This window comes from Equus przewalskii, chromosome 14 (genome assembly GCF_037783145.1).
Source record: "Equus przewalskii isolate Varuska chromosome 14, EquPr2, whole genome shotgun sequence".
NCBI lineage: Eukaryota > Metazoa > Chordata > Mammalia > Perissodactyla > Equidae > Equus > Equus przewalskii.
The window spans coordinates 79,211,170-79,232,540 of record NC_091844.1 but is presented as its reverse complement, the minus strand read 5'-3'; the positions used below and the strand labels follow the sequence as shown (position 1 = coordinate 79,232,540).

General features: G+C 44.1%; 1 protein-coding gene and 2 long non-coding RNA genes across 5 annotated transcripts in view; 1 reads left to right on the top strand and 2 right to left on the bottom strand.

Annotated features, from left to right (window-relative positions):
* LOC103561622 (uncharacterized) overlaps positions 1–2,263 on the bottom strand; it is a 41,158-nt gene extending 38,895 nt beyond the window's left edge. For both annotated transcript variants that reach the window (XR_011526702.1, XR_011526701.1), the window contains exon 1: positions 43–2,263. This is a non-coding gene — a long non-coding RNA (uncharacterized lncRNA). The remainder of the gene's footprint in view (positions 1–42) is intronic.
* A 6,022-nt stretch (positions 2,264–8,285) lies between these two features.
* On the bottom strand, positions 8,286–13,003 carry LOC139075824 (uncharacterized). Its single transcript, XR_011526699.1, has 2 exons — positions 10,601–13,003; positions 8,286–8,726 (listed from the first exon to the last, which is right to left on the bottom strand). It is a non-coding gene; the product is annotated as an uncharacterized lncRNA (long non-coding RNA).
* Positions 13,004–13,148: 145 nt separating this feature from the next.
* Positions 13,149–19,188, top strand: LRATD1 (LRAT domain containing 1). 2 transcript variants are annotated; one of them, XM_008536340.2, is made up of 2 exons: positions 13,149–13,565; positions 14,532–19,188. In XM_008536340.2, exon 2 carries the CDS (start codon positions 14,568–14,570, stop codon positions 15,450–15,452), a length of 885 nt encoding a protein of 294 aa, XP_008534562.1. In that variant the 5' UTR covers positions 13,149–13,565; positions 14,532–14,567; the 3' UTR covers positions 15,453–19,188. The 2 variants fall into 2 exon arrangements, with proteins under 2 accessions (XP_008534562.1, XP_008534561.1); XM_008536339.2 differs by having other exon boundaries at positions 13,300–13,635.
* Positions 19,189–21,371: the final 2,183 nt, after the last annotated feature.

Genomic DNA, 21,371 nt, shown 5'->3' with positions numbered 1-21,371 from the left:
AGATATTTCCCGATACAGACTGGGTTGAATGGAGTTGACTACCTGCCAAACGGGTGGTTTCACCCTCACCGTTCCCCTTTAATTCTTCTGTTTTAGGGATCCATTTAAGCCAGGTCATGTAACTGGGCAGAGTCAGGACAGGGGTTTTACCCCACCCATGGAGAAGAAACTGTGAGGGAGGTAAAAGAAAACTGTTTTTAAAACAGTCATCATCACTGCAAACAGACACACATACACATTATAGAACAAACAAACAACTACAGAGCCTGGTCAAGATGGTAAAGGACGCGTGGCCTTAGCATTAGTGCTCCAGTGCCCTGTGGTGTCCCATTTCTGTAGTCACAGTCCAGCTGCTCTGGGTTTTCTCTAAGCCCTCACTGCAAGGCATTGCATTCTGGCTCCAGACTCCTCCCATTCATCACCAAAACTTCGCTGAATGCCTGCTTCCACAGGATGCTGATTTATGGATCCATGTCAACCTAGTCTCCTGAACAGCTCCTTAAAACTACCATCTTGGCCCTCCTCTTAGCATTCTGATTCAGTAGGTCTGGAATGGAGCCCAGGAATGACGGTCTCAAGGATGTTCTCTGATTGATTCTCATATGTATTCCTGGTTGACACCCATCATGGAGCCAGACCCTACCTAACTCATACATAAACAGAAGTCCTAAAAGGCATGTGCTAATTCAAAGCCACCCGGAGAGTTCACGGCTAAGAAAGAATTCGTCTCCTGATTCCCACGCGAGGTGTAGGTCCTCCTCATTAGTACAACAGAGTTGAAAAAAGGAAGGGACACTAACTCTTCTTGCTAGTCATCCTCCCTTCATTCCAGAAAAGGCCTCAGCAGAAAAAAAGAATATTTCAAAGCCTTATAAACATACACTTTCCATAATCAGAAGAGAGAATTCGGTTTCAACATGCAATTCCCATTTAAAAACAAGAAAACATAAACAAAATAGAAAGTGCTATTGCTCAAATTTTCTATTGTGAATTAGCCCTGTGAATTAGTTGAGAAATTCTGTCAGTATTTCAACCCGGGGGAAGAGAACTTGAAGATTTTATAAATAGCTACTGTCATCGAGATGGAATTTCTCCTTTGTTTTTCCATCATGTATTATTATTTACAATATTTCTAAAATCACTTTTGAGATAATAAACTTGAAAAAATCAAAGTCTCATGGATGCATGGAGTTTTTATGACAAAATAAATAGCAAGGCAGGAGGAAAGTGTCAGTGTCTCTCATTTTAGTTAAAACATTTCATTTTGGTGAAGGTCCTCAAGGGCAGGAGGCAATATATACACTTTTAAAATTGGTGGTATTACACCAAAACAGAGATATTAAGAAAAAATACAATAAAAGATTGTGTTACACACAAGTGGGGAAAGTAAGGCCCAGTCTCACTGGCAGCATAGCAACCTTAACAACACTTTGGCTGAGGTCAGCATTCCTGTGTCCCTCAAAATAATAATGATAATAAAAATAAAAGTGCATGCTTACTTCTACCAAAGGAGTTTACTAATCAGGAGTAGACAAGTTTCATTCCTTTTATCTTTCTTCTACTCATGAATACAAAGTACAATTCAGTGGAACATGACTAAGAGAGATGCTGAAATTCTGAGCAATTAACACTGTTTATTTTCTGACCTGAGGGAACAGTCAGGTACTCAAGGCATTCATTGGAAGAAGGCAAAGATTTAAAAAAAAAAAAAAAAAGTGGGGGAAACATGAGTGGGAGGTTTTTTAACACTTGGTTATCACTTTATCTCCAATCCAACAAAGGCTCTTTTCATTGTTATCAAACAAATGTTCAACTCCATTCAAAAGATATTTATTAAGCATCAGGAAGAGCACAGTGTGAAATGAAAAGAGATCCCTGATGTCGTTCCTTTATCACAAGAAGACACCAAATATTAATGGCCATGTTAGCTAGGATAGACCATGTTTTGCTATTAACAAATTAATCCTCAAATCTCAGTAGTTTCCCACAAGGAAGCTTTTGTTGTTGTTTTGGGGCACTCCTATAAAATATAATTTAAAGTCACTTATCTCCCTTTGGCAGCTCTCATCCCTGGTTGCTTCCATTTTCAATTCCACCACTTTCGAGCTTCTCAGACAGAAGAGGCAAAATCTGGAGAGCTGCCGACACACCTGGCTGCCTCAGGCCAGAGGTGACACATCTTGTCTGCTCACATTCCATTGGCGAGGACTTTGGCACATGGAGTTAGGACTAAGTACCACGAAGCTGGAGATAGGTAATTTCCCTGTGTGTCCAGGAAGAGAGATGGTGATGAGAACATGGCATCATATCCACCACAGAAAACCAATTAAACGTATGGTAAAATCAGAGCGAGCAGAGAGTGGTGTCATTCTGAGTGGCTGGGGAAAGTTTTCCCAGGGAGGAAAGATTAGAGTCACCTTTAAGGACTAGTCTAGGTGGGGAATATAGAGCACATGGCAAGCCCTGCTGAACAACTGTTAGTGAATAATGGAAGACAGGGATTCAGAAGAAGCTGGGGGTGGATCATATTTTGTAAAGTTATGAGATATGGGAAAAGGAGTAGAAATACTTTTTTTTGGTGAGGAAGATTTGCCCTGAGCTAATATCTGTTGCCTGTCTTTCTCTTTTTGCTGGAGGAAGATTGTTGCCAAGCTAACATCTGTGCCAATCTTCCTTTATTTTATGTGGGATGCCACCACAGCATAGCTTAATGAGCTGTGTGCAGGTCTGCGCCCTGGATCTGAATGTGCAAACCCTGGGCCACCGAAGCTGAGCGTGGAAACTTAACCACTACACCACAGGGCCAGCCCAGAAATACTTTTTCACAGAGCAGCATCGTGGTCTGTGAAGCCAGACTGCCCAGGTAACACCAGGTATGATCCAGATGTTAATCCAGAAACTGGAAGCCATCCAACTCATCTCATTATCCCAGTGATCCAAGTGGTCACTGATTCCTATTGATTCTACTTTCTACAGAGCCTTGAAAGCTACATGTTCCTCTGTGTCCCCACTACCTCTGCCTTATTCCATGCCCTCAGAATCTCTTACCTGGTGTCACGGACTAAATGTGTCACCCCAAAATTCATATGTTGAAACCCTAATCCCTAATGTGATAGTATTTGGAAATGGAGCCTTGGGGAAGTGGAGCCCTCATGATAGCATTAGTGTCCCTAGAAAGAAGAAACAGGAGAGCTCTCTCCTATCGCTCTCTTGTCTCCCTCTCTCTTTTTCTCTCTCCCCACCACAAGGCCACACAGTGAGAAGGCAGCTGTCCAGAAGTCAGGACGAGGTTCTCACTGGAACCTGCCCATGCTGGCACCTTGAGCTTAGACTTTCAGCCTCCAGAAGTTGAGACATAAAGTTCTGTTGTGGAAGTCACCCAGTCTATGGTATTGCTTATAGCAGCCTGGGCTGGCTGTAAGACACCTGACCTCTTGCTACATCCCCATCAACGGTCTCCCTGTCTCTGGCCTCTTTCTCCTCTGATATAAACCTGACACTATGGGCCGGAACGGGCTTCCTAAAAACCAACTCTAAAATGGTATAACATAAGGGCCTCTTCCTGACCTGGCCATGTCTACTTCACATTCTACCAATACCAAACCACCATTAGGTTTTCTGAAAAGATCAGATTTTCCATGACTCTGGAGCATTTAAATATACTGCTCTTTTTTTTTTTTTTTTTTTTTTTTAAAGATTTTATTTTTTCCTTTTTCTCCCCAAAGCCCCCCCGGTACATAGTTGTGCATTCTTCGTTGTGGGTTCCTCTAGTTGTGGCATGTGGGACGCTGCCTCAGCGTGGTCTGATGAGCAGTGCCATGTCCGCGCCCAGGATTCGAACCGACGAAACACTGGGCCGCCTGCAGCAGAGTGCGCGAACTTAACCGCTCGGCCACGGGGCCAGCCCCAATATACTGCTCTTTTTAACTGAAAGGCCTCCACTCTTCCCTGGAAAAAATCGCAATCATTCTGCAAAGCCTTTCTCTAGGACAGCCTCCTCCTGATCCCTCCCTTAGTTAATCATTCCCTCATCTGTGCTGTTACCTGCTTCTAAAATACTTTATGGCTTCTGTTCTTTCACATCAGATCATATTCTGATCAACTCTCCTCATACAACGTCAGCTCCACTGAGAACAGGGAAGGTGTCTTCACCTTTGAACCCTCAGGCCCAGGCCCTGTGCCTGGTTCATAGTACAAACTCAGTAAACGCTTCTAAAATCAAATGTGAAGTTAATATCATGGACAGTATCTACGGTACATTGTGACTCTAATATTCAGGCTGAACACTATATGCTCTAGAGTAATAATAATCATAATAATAGAAGAATACAAAATAAAAGAGGAATATGGAGAAAGAAAATGTTTTGGACCTAATAGAACAGAATTCTTTAGTCATACATAATAGTTATTAAAACCTTATTCTGGGGTAGACACTGTGCTAAGTATTTTTAATATATGATTTCACTTAATACTCATCAAAACTCCCTCGGTAAAAATATTATTATTATTAATACTTTAAAGATGAATAAACTGAGACACATAGGGACTAAGCATCTCAGCCAAGGCCATTCAGCTAATAATAGTGGAGCTAGGATCTGAACCCAGGTATCCAAAACAGAACTGACACACAAAAGCTGCCCTATGACAAGAAGACAAGCTCAGATATTAAGATCAAAGGCAACGGCACAGCGAGCAATTAAGACAACATTAAAACAAGTGGGATGATAGATTGGAAGCCTAAGAACGTGCCCACAGCAAGCTCCTTGCCCTTGGTAATTTAGACATAGGCAGAGTATGTGTTAGTAGGTGTGGTATGTTCAGTAAATGCTTTTAAACAGAAACTATAGTTTATTAACTATGTGCTATGTCTGTAGTTACAGCCAAACTTTTGAAAACTGAAGAATAAATAAATACCTCATTATGATAAATATAATTACTAGGCAAGGAAAACGAAATGAATCAGCAATTGGTAGTTTAAGAAAAAGATGCACTATGATGCCAGAAGGAAACACCATTTTGCAGAAACACTGTTTGCAGAACAGGTGAAATGCAATCCAAGTGGTGACTTTACTCTTTTAAAATAAGCACTTCCCTCTTTTACTAAATTCTGGAGTGTCTCTACCAATTGGCAATGCATTTTTTACAAGTTGACCATAGATGCCTTGCCCTGTGGTATAGGCTGTAGGGGAATTTAAGTGGGAGGAGCAGGGTGGATAGAGGAAAGAAAGAGAGAAAAAGAGAAAGAGAGAGAAAGCCTCTGATTCCCAAGAGCTATCTTTATTAACTCAATTCTGTTCAACAAGTATGTATTTAACTTCCATCTTGCAGCATGGAAAGAGGTCAGTGATGGGGATACTGGCAGGAACATCATAGTCCCTCCTCCTAAAGAGTTCACAGTCTAGACAAAGAGCTAGGCAATGCCAATACAATAAGGAAAGAACAGGGTGCAGCAGGAGCTCCATGAAAGGCACCCAAGGCAGATATGGTAAGTCAGAGAAGGCTGCCAGGAGGAAGTGAGATCTAAACTGAAGATAGAACTTTCTTGCCAGGGGAAGGCTGGAGGAAAGAATTATAGCAGAGGGAACAGAAGCAGTAACACAAGACAGAGCATGGGCTGTCAAGGAAGCAGAGAAACCAGGAAAAACAAAGAAGCTTAACCATAAGGCTGAAGCAAGAAGCAAGAGGGCAAGCAGCCAAGGACGAGGTGGAGCAGTAAGCAAGGGTTCGATCATGAAGCCACCATGTGGACTTTGGATATTTTCCTAAACTCAATGGATAGTTACTGAGGAGTGTATACAGGGAAGGAACCTAAAAAAAATGAACATTTTAGAAGTCACTCTGGTGGCAGTGTGGGAGATGACAGTGGGAGCAACATTGGGGTCAGGAGAAACAATTAGTAGGCTGCTGCAGCAATTTAGAAGGAAGTTCCTGGTGACTGGGACTAAGGTGGCGACAGCAGGAATGGACTAAAGTGGAAAGATGAGAAAGATATTCATGGGTGAGGAACAACAGGAGTTGGGGATGGTTATATGTGAGCCAGAGGATGAGGGAAAAGTAATAGATAATGCCTAGGCATTGGCTTGTAAACCTGGGAGGGCAATGGTGCCTGTTCACAAAATGAAAGAAAAAAAGGGAAGCACAGGTTTCCAGATAAAAGGAAGTGCTTAGCTTGGGACATCTGTTCTTTTGGTGTCTGTGGGACAACCACAAGGACATGTCTTCTAGGCTGTTGGATATTTGGGTCTGTAATTCAGGAGGAGAGATGGGGCCTGGAGATTTCCATTAGGAAGTCATTACACAGAAAAATGATGACAGTCAAAGAAGTAGAGAAGATTACACAATGAGAGTGCACTGAGAACCTAGGAAGAGAATACTGAAGAAAACCAATATTGAAAGGACCAGTTGAAGGAAATGAGCCCACAAATATCATAAGGAGAATAGCCAGAGAAGCTGAAGGGAAACTAGGAATATTAAAACGTAAAAAACCAGTGTAGTAAAATGGAAGGGGAAAGAAGAACTTATCTCAATGAGGAGGATGTCATCAGCTGTGCCACATGCTTCTGAGAAGTCAGGTAAGGGAAGAACCCCAAGCCTCCATCAGGTTCAATACCAATGGATCACTGGTTCCCCTGGTGAGAGCCGTTCAGCGGGGTGGTGGGTGCAGAAGACAGCCTGAGGTGGGTTAGGATAACTTTTATTGACAAGTCTTTCAAGGTAGGAGTGTATCTCAAGGGAAGTGTATGTTTTTAATATGTGAAACTTAAAAGTGTTTACATGTAAATTGGGAAGAAGCTAGTGGAATAAGTAGGAAAAGATGGCACTCAGAGCACAGGGGATAGACTGCTCTTTGGCAGAATGGGGTCAGGAAAGGAACTGTAATAGGAGGAGATTCCAGAAGCAATACAAACAGCAAAGAAGTTATGCTTTGCAGAGACCAACCCAGATTTTCATCATCAATTAATCAATAGCTAAACAAAGATTTTATCATCTGACGCCAGAGAGTTTTCTTGTTCACTCAGGTTTCTCCTCTAATCACACCCTAAGAGCACAGTGGACTGGGGAACAACAGAAAAGAGAGAAAAATTCTCTGCCTCACAACTCTAATATGACCTTTTAAAAACGACTTGACTTGACACACCATTGAACACAAACAGATATGTTTACTGGCTTAGCATTTCCCACCAAGTCTAGAATGAGTCTCACTTCTGTTAGAGATGGACCACAGCATGTCTGCAGAATATTATTCCAAGTATGTATTAAGTGCCTACTCTTCCAAGGCTATCACTGTGCCCAAGAGAATAGGAATAATTTCTTACATTTGAGTAGTGCTTGACCAGTGATTACTACGTTGCCTCTAGAATGCTTGGGGAGACTGTACAAAACGGAAATTCCTAGAGCCCCCCCAAAAAAAATGAAAATGAAAATTCCCAGAGCCAATCCTGAGATTAAGGTCCAATAAAGCTGGGAGAGAATCTGGGGATCTGTGTATTTATCAGGGTCCTTGATGATGCTAGAGAACCATTTGGAAACCCAATACTATATATTACATTGCAAACCTTCTGGAACATTGTCTAATTTAGTACATGTCTCAGTGTTGGAGCACTCAAATTGGGTAAAAGCTGAAACAAAAACAAATACTGACTGTTCAGTAAATAAAACAAGACCATTGTCATGCATGCATTGAGTCATGCAAGGTATATCTATTGAGTGCCCACTACGAACCAAACTCCACGCATGGCAAAGGGACTATAGATTTGAACTGGATTTGGGGCTTTTCCTCAAATCATTCTTGGTCTTTTAAAGATGAAAGAGAAGAAAATCAGCCAATGATACCAGTTCAGTTTTGTTAAGTGTTTTGACACATCTGATGACCTATATATATAAACATATGGTGTATGGAAGCATAAAAGATGGTCTCAACTAGAATGAATGAGGAGACAGACATATGGGAGGGGCCGATGCTTGAAAGGGTTATAAATTCTGAGTAGAGGCTAGATGAGGAAGACAGGGGAAGACATTCTGGATGGAAGGAGAAGCCAGCAGCATCTGTATAATAGAGACCAGGCTTACACAGAGCTCAACCATCACTATTATGTGCAAGTGGACCCAGGCAAAAGGCATACACTCCCCCTAAAACCTGAAGACAAGACCACAGAAAGATTAATACTGAGCTGAGACATCTTTGCATAATCCACATTCAGAAATATATTAAACCCACAAGTGCTGAAGGTTTTGCCCAGGGAACATTCATGACTCTTTAACGGCAAAATGATAAGAAGTCATTAAAGTTACTTTAATAATACTTTAATAAATTACTTTAATCCAGTTATAGGAAGGCACTCAGAAAATGTGACAATATGGAAGCCAAACTTGGAAGAGGGCAGTTAAGAAGCAATGGAAAGTTAGCATGTCCATGCATGCAGAATGGTTAAGGGGAAGCAGGATGGCGGGATTCTCTTTAATCTCAGCTACAAGGAGTTTATCCTGCCATTTTTGCGGTCTACAAAAAGTAGAAGGCAGGTAAGATATTTAGAGAGCCAGGTAAGTTAGTCACAAGAAGGCTAATGGGAATTTAAAGCAAAAACCAGTAAAGAGAAATGGGGTAGTAGCCAGAGGAGACACATGCATCCGTTGTTGATTTCTTTCAAATCTGGGTGATGTGCACATGCTGAGGGGCTGCAGGAATCCCATCCATGGAAAGTCAATCTTAACTGTGAGAACAGGCACTAAAAGAGAAAGGGAGGGAGATAGGATATTTGTTGTTCGGAGATAGTTCTAAAATAAAGGAGAGCACACCTACCAGGATAGGCTAACCGCTGTAACAAATAGCCACAATATTTTTTGGTGGTTTGACCCATTAAGATTTATTTCTTCCTCACGTCACAGTCCAAAGCAGATTGTTTAAGAGGGGAAATCGTTCCTACACAGTCATTCAAGAACCCCAACCTCCTTCAATCTAGTGGCTCTTCTATCTTTTAGAGCCTTGGAGTTCTACCATGGACCCTACACATATGGCAAATGGGAAAAGAAAGGGCATGGAAGATCATGTTAATGGTTTCCGTTTCAGAGGCCAAGCCTGGCAGTGGCTTACTAAACTCCTACTCACATTCCATGGGCCAGACTCAGTCATAGGGTGCCTATCTAACAGCACGTCAGGCGGGGACATATAATTTAGCTGTGTGCCCAGAAGGAAAGGACATGGGGTTGGTGAAGCCATAGCACCGTCTCTGCCCCAGACGGGTACAGAGTGTGCTCTAGCAGAGATCAGGGTGGGTATGCTGACTGCCTAAGGCAGTCAAGGACAGGGAAAGGGACACTCGTTAATGACTAAATGATGAAGGAAGGCATGTGATAAAACAGGCAGTTCTCCTGAACAGCACTGGTGTATGTCTGAAATACATTTTGCTTAAAATTGTTGAATCAAAGAACCATAGGTTCAGATAGTAAAACTATAAAACATAAAATCATAAAGCTATTACAGGTGAAAGTAATCTAGATTCATCCATTCATTTGTTCTGTATGGATTTAACAAATATGTATTAGGTGCCTGCTATATGCCAGGTATTGCACTTGTAGGAGGAGATATAATGAGCAAACTGGACATGGATTCCTAACCTTGTTTATCTTAAAACCTGGAGGGAATACAGAAGATAAAATATGAAATTTCAATAGAACGTTATTATTTACCCTACCTCTAATTTTGTTGCAATCACAACAAGAAATGAGAGCCCTCTTACATTTACACATGCAAAGAGAAGCAGACATTTTTGTCTCTTGCGAGGCTACAGTCTTTCTGAGTCATACAAATCCCCTGCTAACTAAAGGAAAGTTTTCTTCCAGAAATTTCTGTAGGTTTTTGAAGTGTAAAAAAAAATAAGTCATACGATTAAAAGAAGAAAAACATTTTTAGCAAGAATGATGAAAAATAGTTGACAGAGAATGAACATTCCTTCTGAACCCCAACTTCACGGCCAATTTTAAAGGATGACAGTTTGAGCCAAGGACCTGGTCAGTAAAATCTGAGAGCAAGTCTTTCAGATGGTGCTAAAGAAGGAACCAAGAGGAAAAGAAGGAAGACAATACACAGATGACACCAAGAGAAAAGGTAGCATACACATAATTGACTCCTCATCAGCCTTCCCAGACTATTTTCCATACACATTCCTCACACCATGAAACATTCATTTAAAAACAATTCAAGGTACTGTGGGACACAGGACATGGTCGGCTCCAGGGCTCACACAGAGAAATCTGCACAGAGCTTTACTAATTAGTCTCGGGATAGACAGGGCTCTCACCACCTTAAGACAGAAGCAGGCCCACACCCCAGCCAGGGACAGTCTTGGACACCTCATCTAGAGCTACCTTTTGCCTGGGGCAAAGGAGAGACAGAACTGGACAGTTGTCATAACAAGTAGGACTTGGGACCCTCCCGCCTCTCCCACCAATGGTAACAATAGTAGGTAGCACTGGTTCAAAGCTCACTGTGTGCCAGGCATTGTGTTTCCACCCATGAGCTCACAAGTCAATGAGATAGGCACTATTTTATCCACATTTTTCAGATACAGAAACTGATGGCCAGGAAAGTTAAGTAACTTACTCAAAGTTACCCAGATCAAAAATGTTGAAGTAGAATTCAGATCAGTTGGCTTCCAGAGTTTGTGCTTTTGATGACTTTATTTCCTCAGTGTGAAAGCAGGCAGGATGGGGTGAAAAATAACAGGCAAATAAAACAATTACCAAACAATATCTTGTGATGAAAAGAAAAGTTAGGTTTTCTAACATCGGCATCCTTCGAGTTGACTGGCCTGTTTCTTACTTTATTATCTTGGTAATTGCCAGAAGACTACAAAGAGTAGATGTATTTTGGTTAGTTTACTTTTAGGTCCTTTCCCAGGCCTCAGAACCAATGTGTTCTCTTCCTTATAGCTCAAGGCGGGGTGGGGGGTGGTTCTCAGGGCGTTTATTCTCCCTTGAGATTACTAAAGCAGTAAGCATTTTCTCCTGGCCAGGGGGATGGAATGGAAAGGAGATTCAAAAGTTGCATATTGATATTTTAAACTTTTGGCACCTTTCTCCCAGCCCTGACAATGTTTTATGTTAATTATCCTTTAGAATGTTGGCAAACTAAGCAAAGGACAGCCTGCTTCCTCTGTAATCTGGAGCAGGATGGCAACAGAACAGGTAGGACAGGACACAGCATTGCAAACAGATACCTTGTAAATGTTTGTGCACGAGGTTTGATCTTGGGACAGACAGAGGATTAAAAAGAAGAAGAAGGTTATTCAATGTCAAGTGCTGAGCTGCTTTCAGTGCGTCCCTCTCAGACACCAGTAATGAACTCTTCAGATCCTCGCTGCTAGAGATCCCTGAAGTCCAGTTTACAACCAGACCAATAACTCATTTCTTGATCTCTGGAGTCACTTGTTCAATTCTCTTGACTTCAGGGTCAAAATGAGTTGTTTATTATTTACAACAAGTATAAAAAAGGTCATCACAACCTGTGGTCAGTTCTAAGGTTGGCAACTTGCATTCTCATAACTTGCACATGGTCAATGGCCAAATTTCTGAAAAGATTTCTGTACATGAAGTTTATACAGATGGTCATTTTAAAACCATTTTTTTCTAGCAATTCTTACTAAGCATTTAATTTGATAAATCACTGTATTTGGAAGCTGTGGGATATATAGAGACCTTCAGAAAGCAAACGAACTGGAGACTTTGCAATTTGAAAATATTTAGGCAGAATCATCTACCCCAAAAATAAGGGTTTCACAATATGCATCAATCCTCATGTAACCTTGGGCCAATCAGCTAACTTCTCTGGGACACTAGTTTTCTCATCTTATGAAACACCATTTTATTCATTCAACAAACAGTATAGCCTGGTTAAAGACAGTCCTAGAGCCATAGACCCTGGAGAGATCGCTGGCACTGGTATTGGGGCCTCAGTTTCCTCATTTATTGGAATGGGGATATTCGTGAAGCCCCTCCAGAGGCAGGAAGATTAACTCATTCACTTAAACCTCTTAGCATAGTGCCTGGCCGCTTGTAAGTGGTCAACACATGTCGACTGTTTTCATTTTTATTACTGCTGATGAAGCCTGTTGTGCACCCAGCGCTGTGAAAGAGACCCAGAATACAAAGTGGTGTGGAGCACAAGCCAATCCTCAAGGTGTTCACTTCGTAAAGAGGGAGAAAGTCAACAGAGTATTCTAATAAAATGGGGTCAGAGCTCTGAGTTTGTACCAGCCCTTAGAAGGGCCCAGTAATAAAGGGGACGTACCCAAGGCTCCCTGGGGAAAGCGAGTAGGCCTCACAGACCAGCTGCTGGAGCCCAGGCTTGAAAGCAGAGCCGGGGGTCTAAGAATTCTTTAAGGCTTAATGTTAGAAGCTTTTTAAATTGTTGCTCTTGAATTTCACACGTATGAAAGTCATCTTTCGGCTTCCAATATCCAGAGCACATTCGTTCATTAACTTTTCATGAAGAAATGCAGTCATTAATTAGTGTGGCACATGCTTCTCCCACAAAACCAAACAAAAATCCCTTAGCAAAGGCTGTTCCAGGGCTTGGAAAACACTATGATGTCCTATTGTCAGCATTTGTGATGCCCTCCTTTCATAGACAGAAAATTGGAGGCTAAAACCATAGGTCCACTAAGCGAAAAGTCTGGGCAAGGCTCAGACTTTTCAGTAGCTGTTGCCACTGCGATCGTTTTAAACCGGGCACCAGCACTGGGTCAGCAGTTTCAGACACCGTCAGAGAGGAGCCCAACGTCGCAGGCGCATTTTCAAAGGCGTCCGTACCCCGCAGGAAAAGGTCTGTGGCTGGAGGACCAGCCCAGGGGCCGTCGGGAACCGAAACTCCCGGGGCCCCAGAAGGGTCCCAGGTGCCCGCCTCCGACGATGTCACTCCTGTCCCCGGGCCGCCCGCAGTGGCTGGGATGCTCTGGGGTTTCTTCTCCACCCTCAAACTCAGCTTCATTGCTGGAGCGTGTACCCCCTGAACACAGAATACAGGCAGACGGCGCTCTCAGCTACGAGCTGCGGGGAGGAGCTGGCGGGCGCCGTGCAGAAACGCCGCGCCCCGGCGCGCTCCCGGCCGGCGCTCACACCTCCGCTCCCGGGGGCGGCGCGCGGCCGGGTGCGCGGGGGCAGGGCGGGGCGGGGCGGAGCGCGCGCTGGAGACCCGCCCCCGCTCCCCTCCCCCTCTGGCGGAGATTGACGGGGCCTGGGCACGCGTCCCAACCAATGAGCGCGTCCCGGGGCGGGCCCTGGAACCCGCTGCTCCGGCTACTTAGAGTCTCAGGCTGGGCTGTGGGAAACCAGGAGCGAGTCGGGACTGCCCAGGTGGAGCCGAAGCCCCAGCCAGCACGGACCCGCAGGCGCACGGGCACCGCGCCAGGCACCGCACCGCACCGCACCGCACCGTTCCGCGCGGGGCAGAGTGGAGCCGCAGCCCCCCGCGCCGCCCAGGACCCACTCGTCACTACCGCCTCCGCAGCACCCATGGGGACCAGGAGACTTTAAAGGAGTTTGGGGTTTCGAGAGCAGGGAAATCACGGGTACGGAGAGGCGGCTTTCTTTGCCCTGGAAACGTTTTGTCTTCGTCTGATTGTTTGGACCCTGTGCCGGGTAGGAGGGAGAGGGGTGTTTTGGCTGAAAGTGGACCTCCCTACACAACCCACACCGGCACACATACACCGCACTGACTTCCCCCATCCTTCCCTTGCCTCTTTGTTAGATTATTTCAGACAGAGCAACCTCGCCCTGGCGCAGCCCGATCGGCTCTCCGGGGGAGAAGGCAAGAGAAGTAAAGAGCAGAGTGCACCTGCCTGCGTGGGCAGGTGTGCCCGGGTGCGTGGGTGTACGTGCACTAGCGAGCGTGCAAGCATGGACTGGAATTGTGTACGAATGTGGGAGTCTGAGTGTGTCGTCGCGAAGGTTTGTCATTGTGTCTGTATGTGACATTACCACACCAGTGTACCCGCCTGTCAGTGTCTGGACTCCAAGTGTGCAAAATTTTGCTGGTGTCAAGTGAGTGCCTGCGAATGTGTCCGATTGTCATTGTACAAGGCACTGTCAGGGAAGCAGTGCGACCTAGTGCAAAACTGAGAGGTGGGAGAAGGTGGGGACAGAAATGTGAGGACAGCTTGCTCCGAGCTCTGGGGCCTTGGGCGCCCCTTCTCCCTTCCAACCTACCCCTCTGCCCTTTCCTAAGTGTCCGTCTCCCACGCTGCCACAACCCGCGCTGTCCTCCCACTGGGACCCCGTACGCCCTTCAGCCTGGCTGCCTTTTCTCTTGTGGGAGTTGGACCGGGTTCTCGGACGGGGTCCGAGGCTGTGTGGTGGCGCCTGATCCTGGTTTCTTTGCCCAGCCTGCCCCTGGGGATGCACGGGAGGCTTGGCTGGCGCTAGTCACTCCAGTATGGGCGCGAGGGCGGGCGGGCAGGTCCCAGGGGCACTGCACGTCCTCGGGAGGCGCAGCCCGACTCTGATGCTGTCTCTGCCTCTCGACTGTGCTTCCGCAGATCCCAGCTCCTGGCCCTCACCTCGCCGCGTCATTGATGGGCAACCAACTGGACCGCATCACCCACCTCAACTACAGCGAGTTGCCCACAGGGGACCCGTCGGGGATCGAGAAGGACGAACTACGGGTCGGGGTCGCCTACTTCTTCTCGGATGAGGAGGAGGACCTGGACGAACGCGGCCAGCCCGACAAATTTGGCGTGAAGGCCCCCCCGGGCTGCAGTCCCTGCCCAGAGAGCCCCAGCCGCCACCACCACCACCACCACCTGCTGCACCAGCTGGTCCTCAACGAAACTCAGTTCTCCGCCTTTCGGGGCCAGGAATGCATCTTTTCCAAAGTGAGCGGCGGCCCTCAGGGCGCCGACCTGAGCGTCTACGCGGTCAGCGCGCTGCCCGCGCTCTGCGAGCCCGGCGACCTGCTGGAGCTGCTGTGGCTGCAGCCCGCGCCGGAGCCGCCCGCGCCCGCCCGGCACTGGGCCGTCTACGTGGGCGGTGGGCAGATCATCCACCTGCACCAAGGCGAGATTCGCCAGGACAGCCTGTACGAGGCGGGCGCGGCAAACGTGGGCCGGGTGGTGAATAGCTGGTACCGCTACCGCCCGCTGGTGGCCGAGCTGGTGGTGCAGAACGCCTGCGGCCACCTGGGCCTCAAGAGCGAGGAGATCTGCTGGACGAACTCGGAGAGCTTCGCCGCCTGGTGCCGCTTTGGAAAGCGGGAGTTCAAGGCGGGAGGGGAGGTGCCGGCCGGCACGCAGCCCCCGCAGCAGCAGTACTATCTCAAGGTGCACCTGGCTGAGAACAAGGTGCACACAGCCAGGTTTCACAGCCTGGAAGACCTCATCCGCGAGAAGCGCCGGATCGACGCCACCGGCAGCCTGCGAGTGCTCCAGGAGCTCACCGACCTCGTGGACGACAAGGAGTAGTCTCGAGGGGGGCCTCCTGCCCCTCCTGTCTTCCCGCGCCCCGCTCCCTTCCCCGCACCCGGGCTTCCGGCCGGCGACTCACGAGCCCTGTCCCCGTCCGCCACGGGCGGCCGGTGCCCAGGCTGCGCCCTCGCACCCCTCCAGCAAGTGGCAGGAAGTCTCAGGAACTGGCCCCGGGACGGAAAGGGCAGCTGTGCGCGCCTGGCCGAGACTCCCCGTAGTGGTGATGGTGTTGGGAAGCACAGCGTGCGGTTTTCCCTTTAGTTTAAGGGGAAAACGGAGAATAGGCTGAGGGGAGCAGGGACGTGGCCTCCCCCGAGAGTCACCGGTGAGTGACTATCACCGGATCTACTAGAAAGGGACCATCACCTCCCCAAACGCACGCAGACAGACCGGTCGGAGGTCAGAATTGATCTTTTCAGGGCACAGTTCACCTCCTGTATGGATGTGTCCCAAGATTGCAGGATTTCCAAGAAATCCAGCCTGTCCCTGATGCACTTGTGAATAATTCCACAAGCAAGCACTTCGGGACTCTGAGTTATCCCGAGCCTGCCCGGGACTTTTCCAGCTCTCCAGCCCCGATCTCCTGACATTGTATTCCAGGCTCCTGGCTAAGCTAGTTAGTGTTTGCTTCCTATTCTTTCCATCGAGGGAAGCGAACGCCACCCCCCACCCGCATTTGCCTCTGAGCCTCCCTCGCTGGCAGGAGGGAAGCCTTCCCGGTCCCGGGAGGAAAATGGCGCAGCTACTTTGGCTAGGAGAGCCGGCCCCGCCCCCGGCAAGCAGAAGGTTCGCCCGGTGTCTGGGAATTTGAATTTGTGGAGAAAGGCGCTTGTTGTTCTTAACCCTAGATTGCTTCCCTCTTTGGGCTGCATTTCCAAAATAGTCCTATTTTTAAAGGGGTTGGCAGGAGAGGGAGGGGGAAGACATGGCAACATTCCAGAAACCAGCATTATTAACAACACCATAGCCAGTATATTTAGTTTAGCTCTTCCTAACATAGAAATCTTAAAAGGTGGGGGAAGTGGAAATAAAGTTTTAAAAATGAGAGAGCAGTTTTCCAACTATGTCAACAAAGCCTATCGTGTTGATGTTTTTATTGACCATTTTAGCAACATGCTAATAAAATTTCAAATTGAAATTTTTATTTTCATGGCTTTAATCCATGATGGTTTAAATACTGGGGGCCATTAAGAGTGGATTTAGCTAAGAGCTTAGCTAACATTGCCTTTTTGCTCTATTTTTCTCAAATCTTAGGAGACTTCTGTTTTTGAATATTGTAGTTAATTTTTTGGCTTGAAATGGCAGCCCTAGTAATGGTGGAGTTGTTAATCAATGTGTATATTGTACTGAATTTCTGTCATTTAATGGGTTTACTGCTTTGGTGGAAATTGCTAGCAGGTTCCATGATGTTTCTTTTCTCCATGTTGTATACCATTACACTCCTCATTTGCATTTCTATTTTTCTTCCTCTCCTCTTGATCTCCTTAAAAAAGAATCAAGAGTTGGTGGCTTTCCCCTCCTCTTTAGCCAGTCCCACAACTCTTTCCTGAAAACCAGAAAGGACTTTAGACAAACCCGTGTTTTTCAAAAAATTAAGGCTGTTTGGAACCCCTTCCCTGGGCAAGGATTTACCAACTTCTCTCCCTGTGCAGCAGCCCCAACCTGACTGACTGTTACTTGATTCAGTGTGTGTTAGACACCTACAGCATCTGTGTCCCCTCCAAGGGAATTTGTCGAATAATGGTGTTTAGCTAATTGTTGAAGCAATTGCATACTGACAGCTGTGATTTAGTTGGACAGCAAATATTATGGCCAAAGCCAGTTTCTTGGCATTTCAAAAATAATGCAATAAAAACTAGTCGAGGTTAGCTGAGACTGGAAATGCCTTTTTCATGGTAAATGATTCATTTCTGTTTTGTTATTTTGATTTTCATGCTGGATTCATTCTCTGATCTTGAATCAAAAGGTCGGATCAATGAAATATGAACTAGAGTATTTTTCTTAAGCCTATTGAGTGATTTATTTTTTAAAAAATGTTTAAATGCATATGCTTTTCTTTCAGCACATACAATGGCAAAACTTTTGTAATAACTCACTTACCTTTGCATGCGTGGAGAACTGAAAGTCATTTATTTCCCTAACTTAGTCCTCTTTCAGATAACAGATGGCAGGTCATAAACTGAAATTCTTGATTGTATCTACACACTCCAGATCCTGCCCTGTGTCCTCCTGCTGTATCTTGGCTCTCTGCTGTATTAAACAACATCCTAAGCACTTGTTCCCACGGGACTCCTTCTTGACGTTTTGTCTTCCACCTGTCACTCAGAGGGTGGGACTTCAGCAAAAGAAATGAATCAGTCTATCATACCTAATACTAAGATTTATTTCCTCTGATGGCACATAATCTGATTTTTTTCTTACTAAGAGGGTCTCTATAACAGAGGAATGGCTTATCAGCTTTATACTTGCCAAGACTAGACTGTCAATAAAAATACGAGTTTGGCAGCGAAAGTAGCGTTCATTACTATGTTGGCCTATAAAGGATTAGGTTGATGATAATACTTCTACAAACTCACAGGAATAAAACAGTGGTTACAAAGGAAACTTGGAAAGTTTGTAAGGTTTCTTATATTCCTGTTGAAATAATCATTTATTATCTGTTGATCAATGCTAATAATAACCAGTGGCAGAAAACTTCTAATCATACCTTTATTCTGAAAAATGTGTATATTTCTAGGGTATTATGAACAATTTGAGTGAAAACCAAGCAGATGGATGTTCCCTTTGAAGATGGCATGGGCACACTTGATTTTTATTATGAGTGAATATAATATCTCTGGATTTTATCCGAGTTATAGAAATTAAGCCAAAAGGCTCTTAGCATTTTACTAGAGGTCAGGAATTTAGTTTTGGTTTTAGTATCCTCAAGAGAATGGAGTTTCATAGTAGCTTTCATGATAGTGAGTGTGGCTAAGTTGGAGGCTGGTTCTTTCCTCTATTCCAGATAGAGGAAAACTACTCTTACTCCTCCATTCTTGTTCCACTTTCAGAGGGAGATTCTGAAAAGCAAACTATTTAAAAAAAAAAAAAAAAAAAGGGTGAATATTTTTACTCCAAGGAGTGCTTCGCTACGCATTTTGTTGTTTAAAAAACCCCAAAAACTGGGGAGAAAGAAGGCTGGGCGTACATTAAACAAAATCAGCCCAGAAACACTGTTATTCCCAAAGTGTATTCCTTTATTAAGAAAAAAAAAATCCTGTGGAAGTTACATGTATTGCACTTATTTGTAAAAGAAAATTAAAAGTATATCAATGAGCCAAATAGATAGATATATCAAGTTCCTCAATATTGAAAAAATTTTAATCCTTGTCATGACTGCCATTTTATTAAATGAAAGGGTAATATATATTCGCTTGTAGTTAGAAAACACTTGTGCCAGATTAGAACATCAAATGCAATGATGTTACATGATTTTAGTAGATTTTCAAAATTTTGATGATTTTTTCTCTCTTGGGTCGTGTTTCTTTGGTAAATACTTTTGTTTGAATAATGATTTCTTTTTTCAGAAAAGCATGCTATTGGTGTTTACAAAATATCGAATTACCTGAATAATCAGTATCCTAACAGCCTTCAAACATTACTTTATTGATTAATTATGTTTTGTGTGTGCTTTCAACATTCCTAAGAATCCAATGTCTTAGTCATCTAATAAATGGAGTAGGGTCAACTTTCAGTGAAATTAATACTAATTGCACAAACATAATTGAGCAACCTAATTTCCTTTTGTCCAAATGCATATCTTCAAAGCTTTCTGCTTTCTCTTTTTTAAACAAATGGAGAGAATCTAGTTAGGTCTGCCTTTCAGAGATGATTTGCCACATGCGTAAAGGGTCTGCAGGTGAAAATTACAGGCTTTCAGGCTTCTTGAAACGTTAAGAACTGTGTTTAGACAATGGTTTAGACAATGGTCTGAGACCCACCTTGATATTTTTTTGTTGACAATTACTAGCTATTGGCAGTATATATATATGTATGTATACTGTATATATACAGTATACATACATACACATACATATGTGTACATATATATCATTTCTACCTAGAGGTAGAAATTGTGATTTCATTCAGAGAGATATACAGATATAGACATGCATACATACAGATTATTTAAAAACAAATTAGAGAGTGACTTGAGACCTACAAAAACAGGAGGAAAAGTTCTAGGGGTTAAAATAGGGAATGAGTATCCAGGACAGCAAAGCAGCTACACCTCAAACTAAGCATAAACAAAAAGAAGAAAATGTGGGCGGTGCAGTCAGTTTTAGTCTCACCTTTAGAAGAATACGTTCCTTGTTTCTCTAACTAAAGAGACATATGATTCAAAAGGAAAGCTGCAAAGATTAAGAAGTAATTGAAAAATAAGATGCAAGATGAAGTGGGGAGGTTATGAGATGATAAAATAAGCTAATAAGCTTTGCAACGGGATACCTATTCTCTATTCTAACTGAGACGATAAAGCTGAGATCCTGTTTTCCAACCATTTAATGATTTATAAAATCTCCTTGATTTCATAACTCATTGGTTGTGTGTTTACCTGATTTGAACTTGAGATATGAGCTTTAAGTATTTGAATATGTTGGGGAAAGGGGAAATTGTCTCCTCTGCCGTTGTTGCTGAGGGTGAGTTTTGTCATTACTGCCTTCACTGGCAGCAGCTAGGTGACAGGTTCCCCTTGCTGTGGGCTGAAATCAATCTCTCTGGCTGACAGCACAAGGTATACAGTAGGTGCTCAATAAATACAAGACTCTGGCATCTCTCCACCTTAAATGGTGCTCAGTGATACTTGATCACCAGGAAAACCAGAAACCCCACCACTCAGCTTGGCTATAAAGAGGAAGCTAAATTTCTCTAACTGAAATTGGCAGGGTTTTCCCACCTCAGAAGGCTCATGGAGATACAGTTTATGAGACTTAAGGCCGATTTCAGTTAAAGGGTATTCTGAATATTCTGTTTGCTTCTAGAAAAAAAAAACACTGTCAAAGAATCCAAAGAGAATATGTTCTCTTGTTATTTGAGTGGAAAGAGGAAAGCAAACTAATAATTCTGACTGTAACTTCTCACAACTTCATCTCTCATTTACCTCAAGGAGAGATTTTTCTCACATGAAATCACAAGATTATGGCTTCAGAAGGAAGCTTAATACTGAAGCTCTTGGTAAAAATTTTCTTTGGATATGTAGGGAAAAACCTACTAAAATGTTAGCTTAAAAACTCTCTGGGAAAACTAGATTTGATGGAGTTTGGTCATGGGTGTTTTTCTAAATAAACACTACTTATTTATATATTAAAATATCCAAATAATTGCTGTGCCCATTGGCTTTTATAATCCAATTAATTTTTTTATGTGAACATGAGTTCTGAACTTAATTTTGTCCAAAGCGGAGAGGATGTAAAATATTAGGTACATATAAAGCCAATGTCCTAAATTTTAAGCATAAAATAAAGGCTTTGCAAGTTAATATGAGCTACATTCATTGTTGCAAAAAATAGAAAAAGATCGCATAAGGTTACTGCTTATATGATTCCAAAGGAAATTCTTGCCATCAGTCTGTGATATAGACATTAATGCCACAATGGGAAAGTCCAGGCATTCTTTATTATAATATAGTGATACTTGCATTAACAAGTAAGTTATTATTCTAAATTTAATCATTTTCCCCTCCAATAGTCCTGCAACATGCCAGCTCTTTGCTCAGTGCCAAGCCCATCGTTTTCAGATTTCAGATTCTCCTGGGGTATGAGCAGATCTGGAAGGATCAACTGACAATGATTAGTAGAAACATCTCCCAACTTCCAATAGCACACACTTTATTTCATCCTGCCTCCTGCTTCTCAGTGGAAGTGTCTGCTCAGCAAG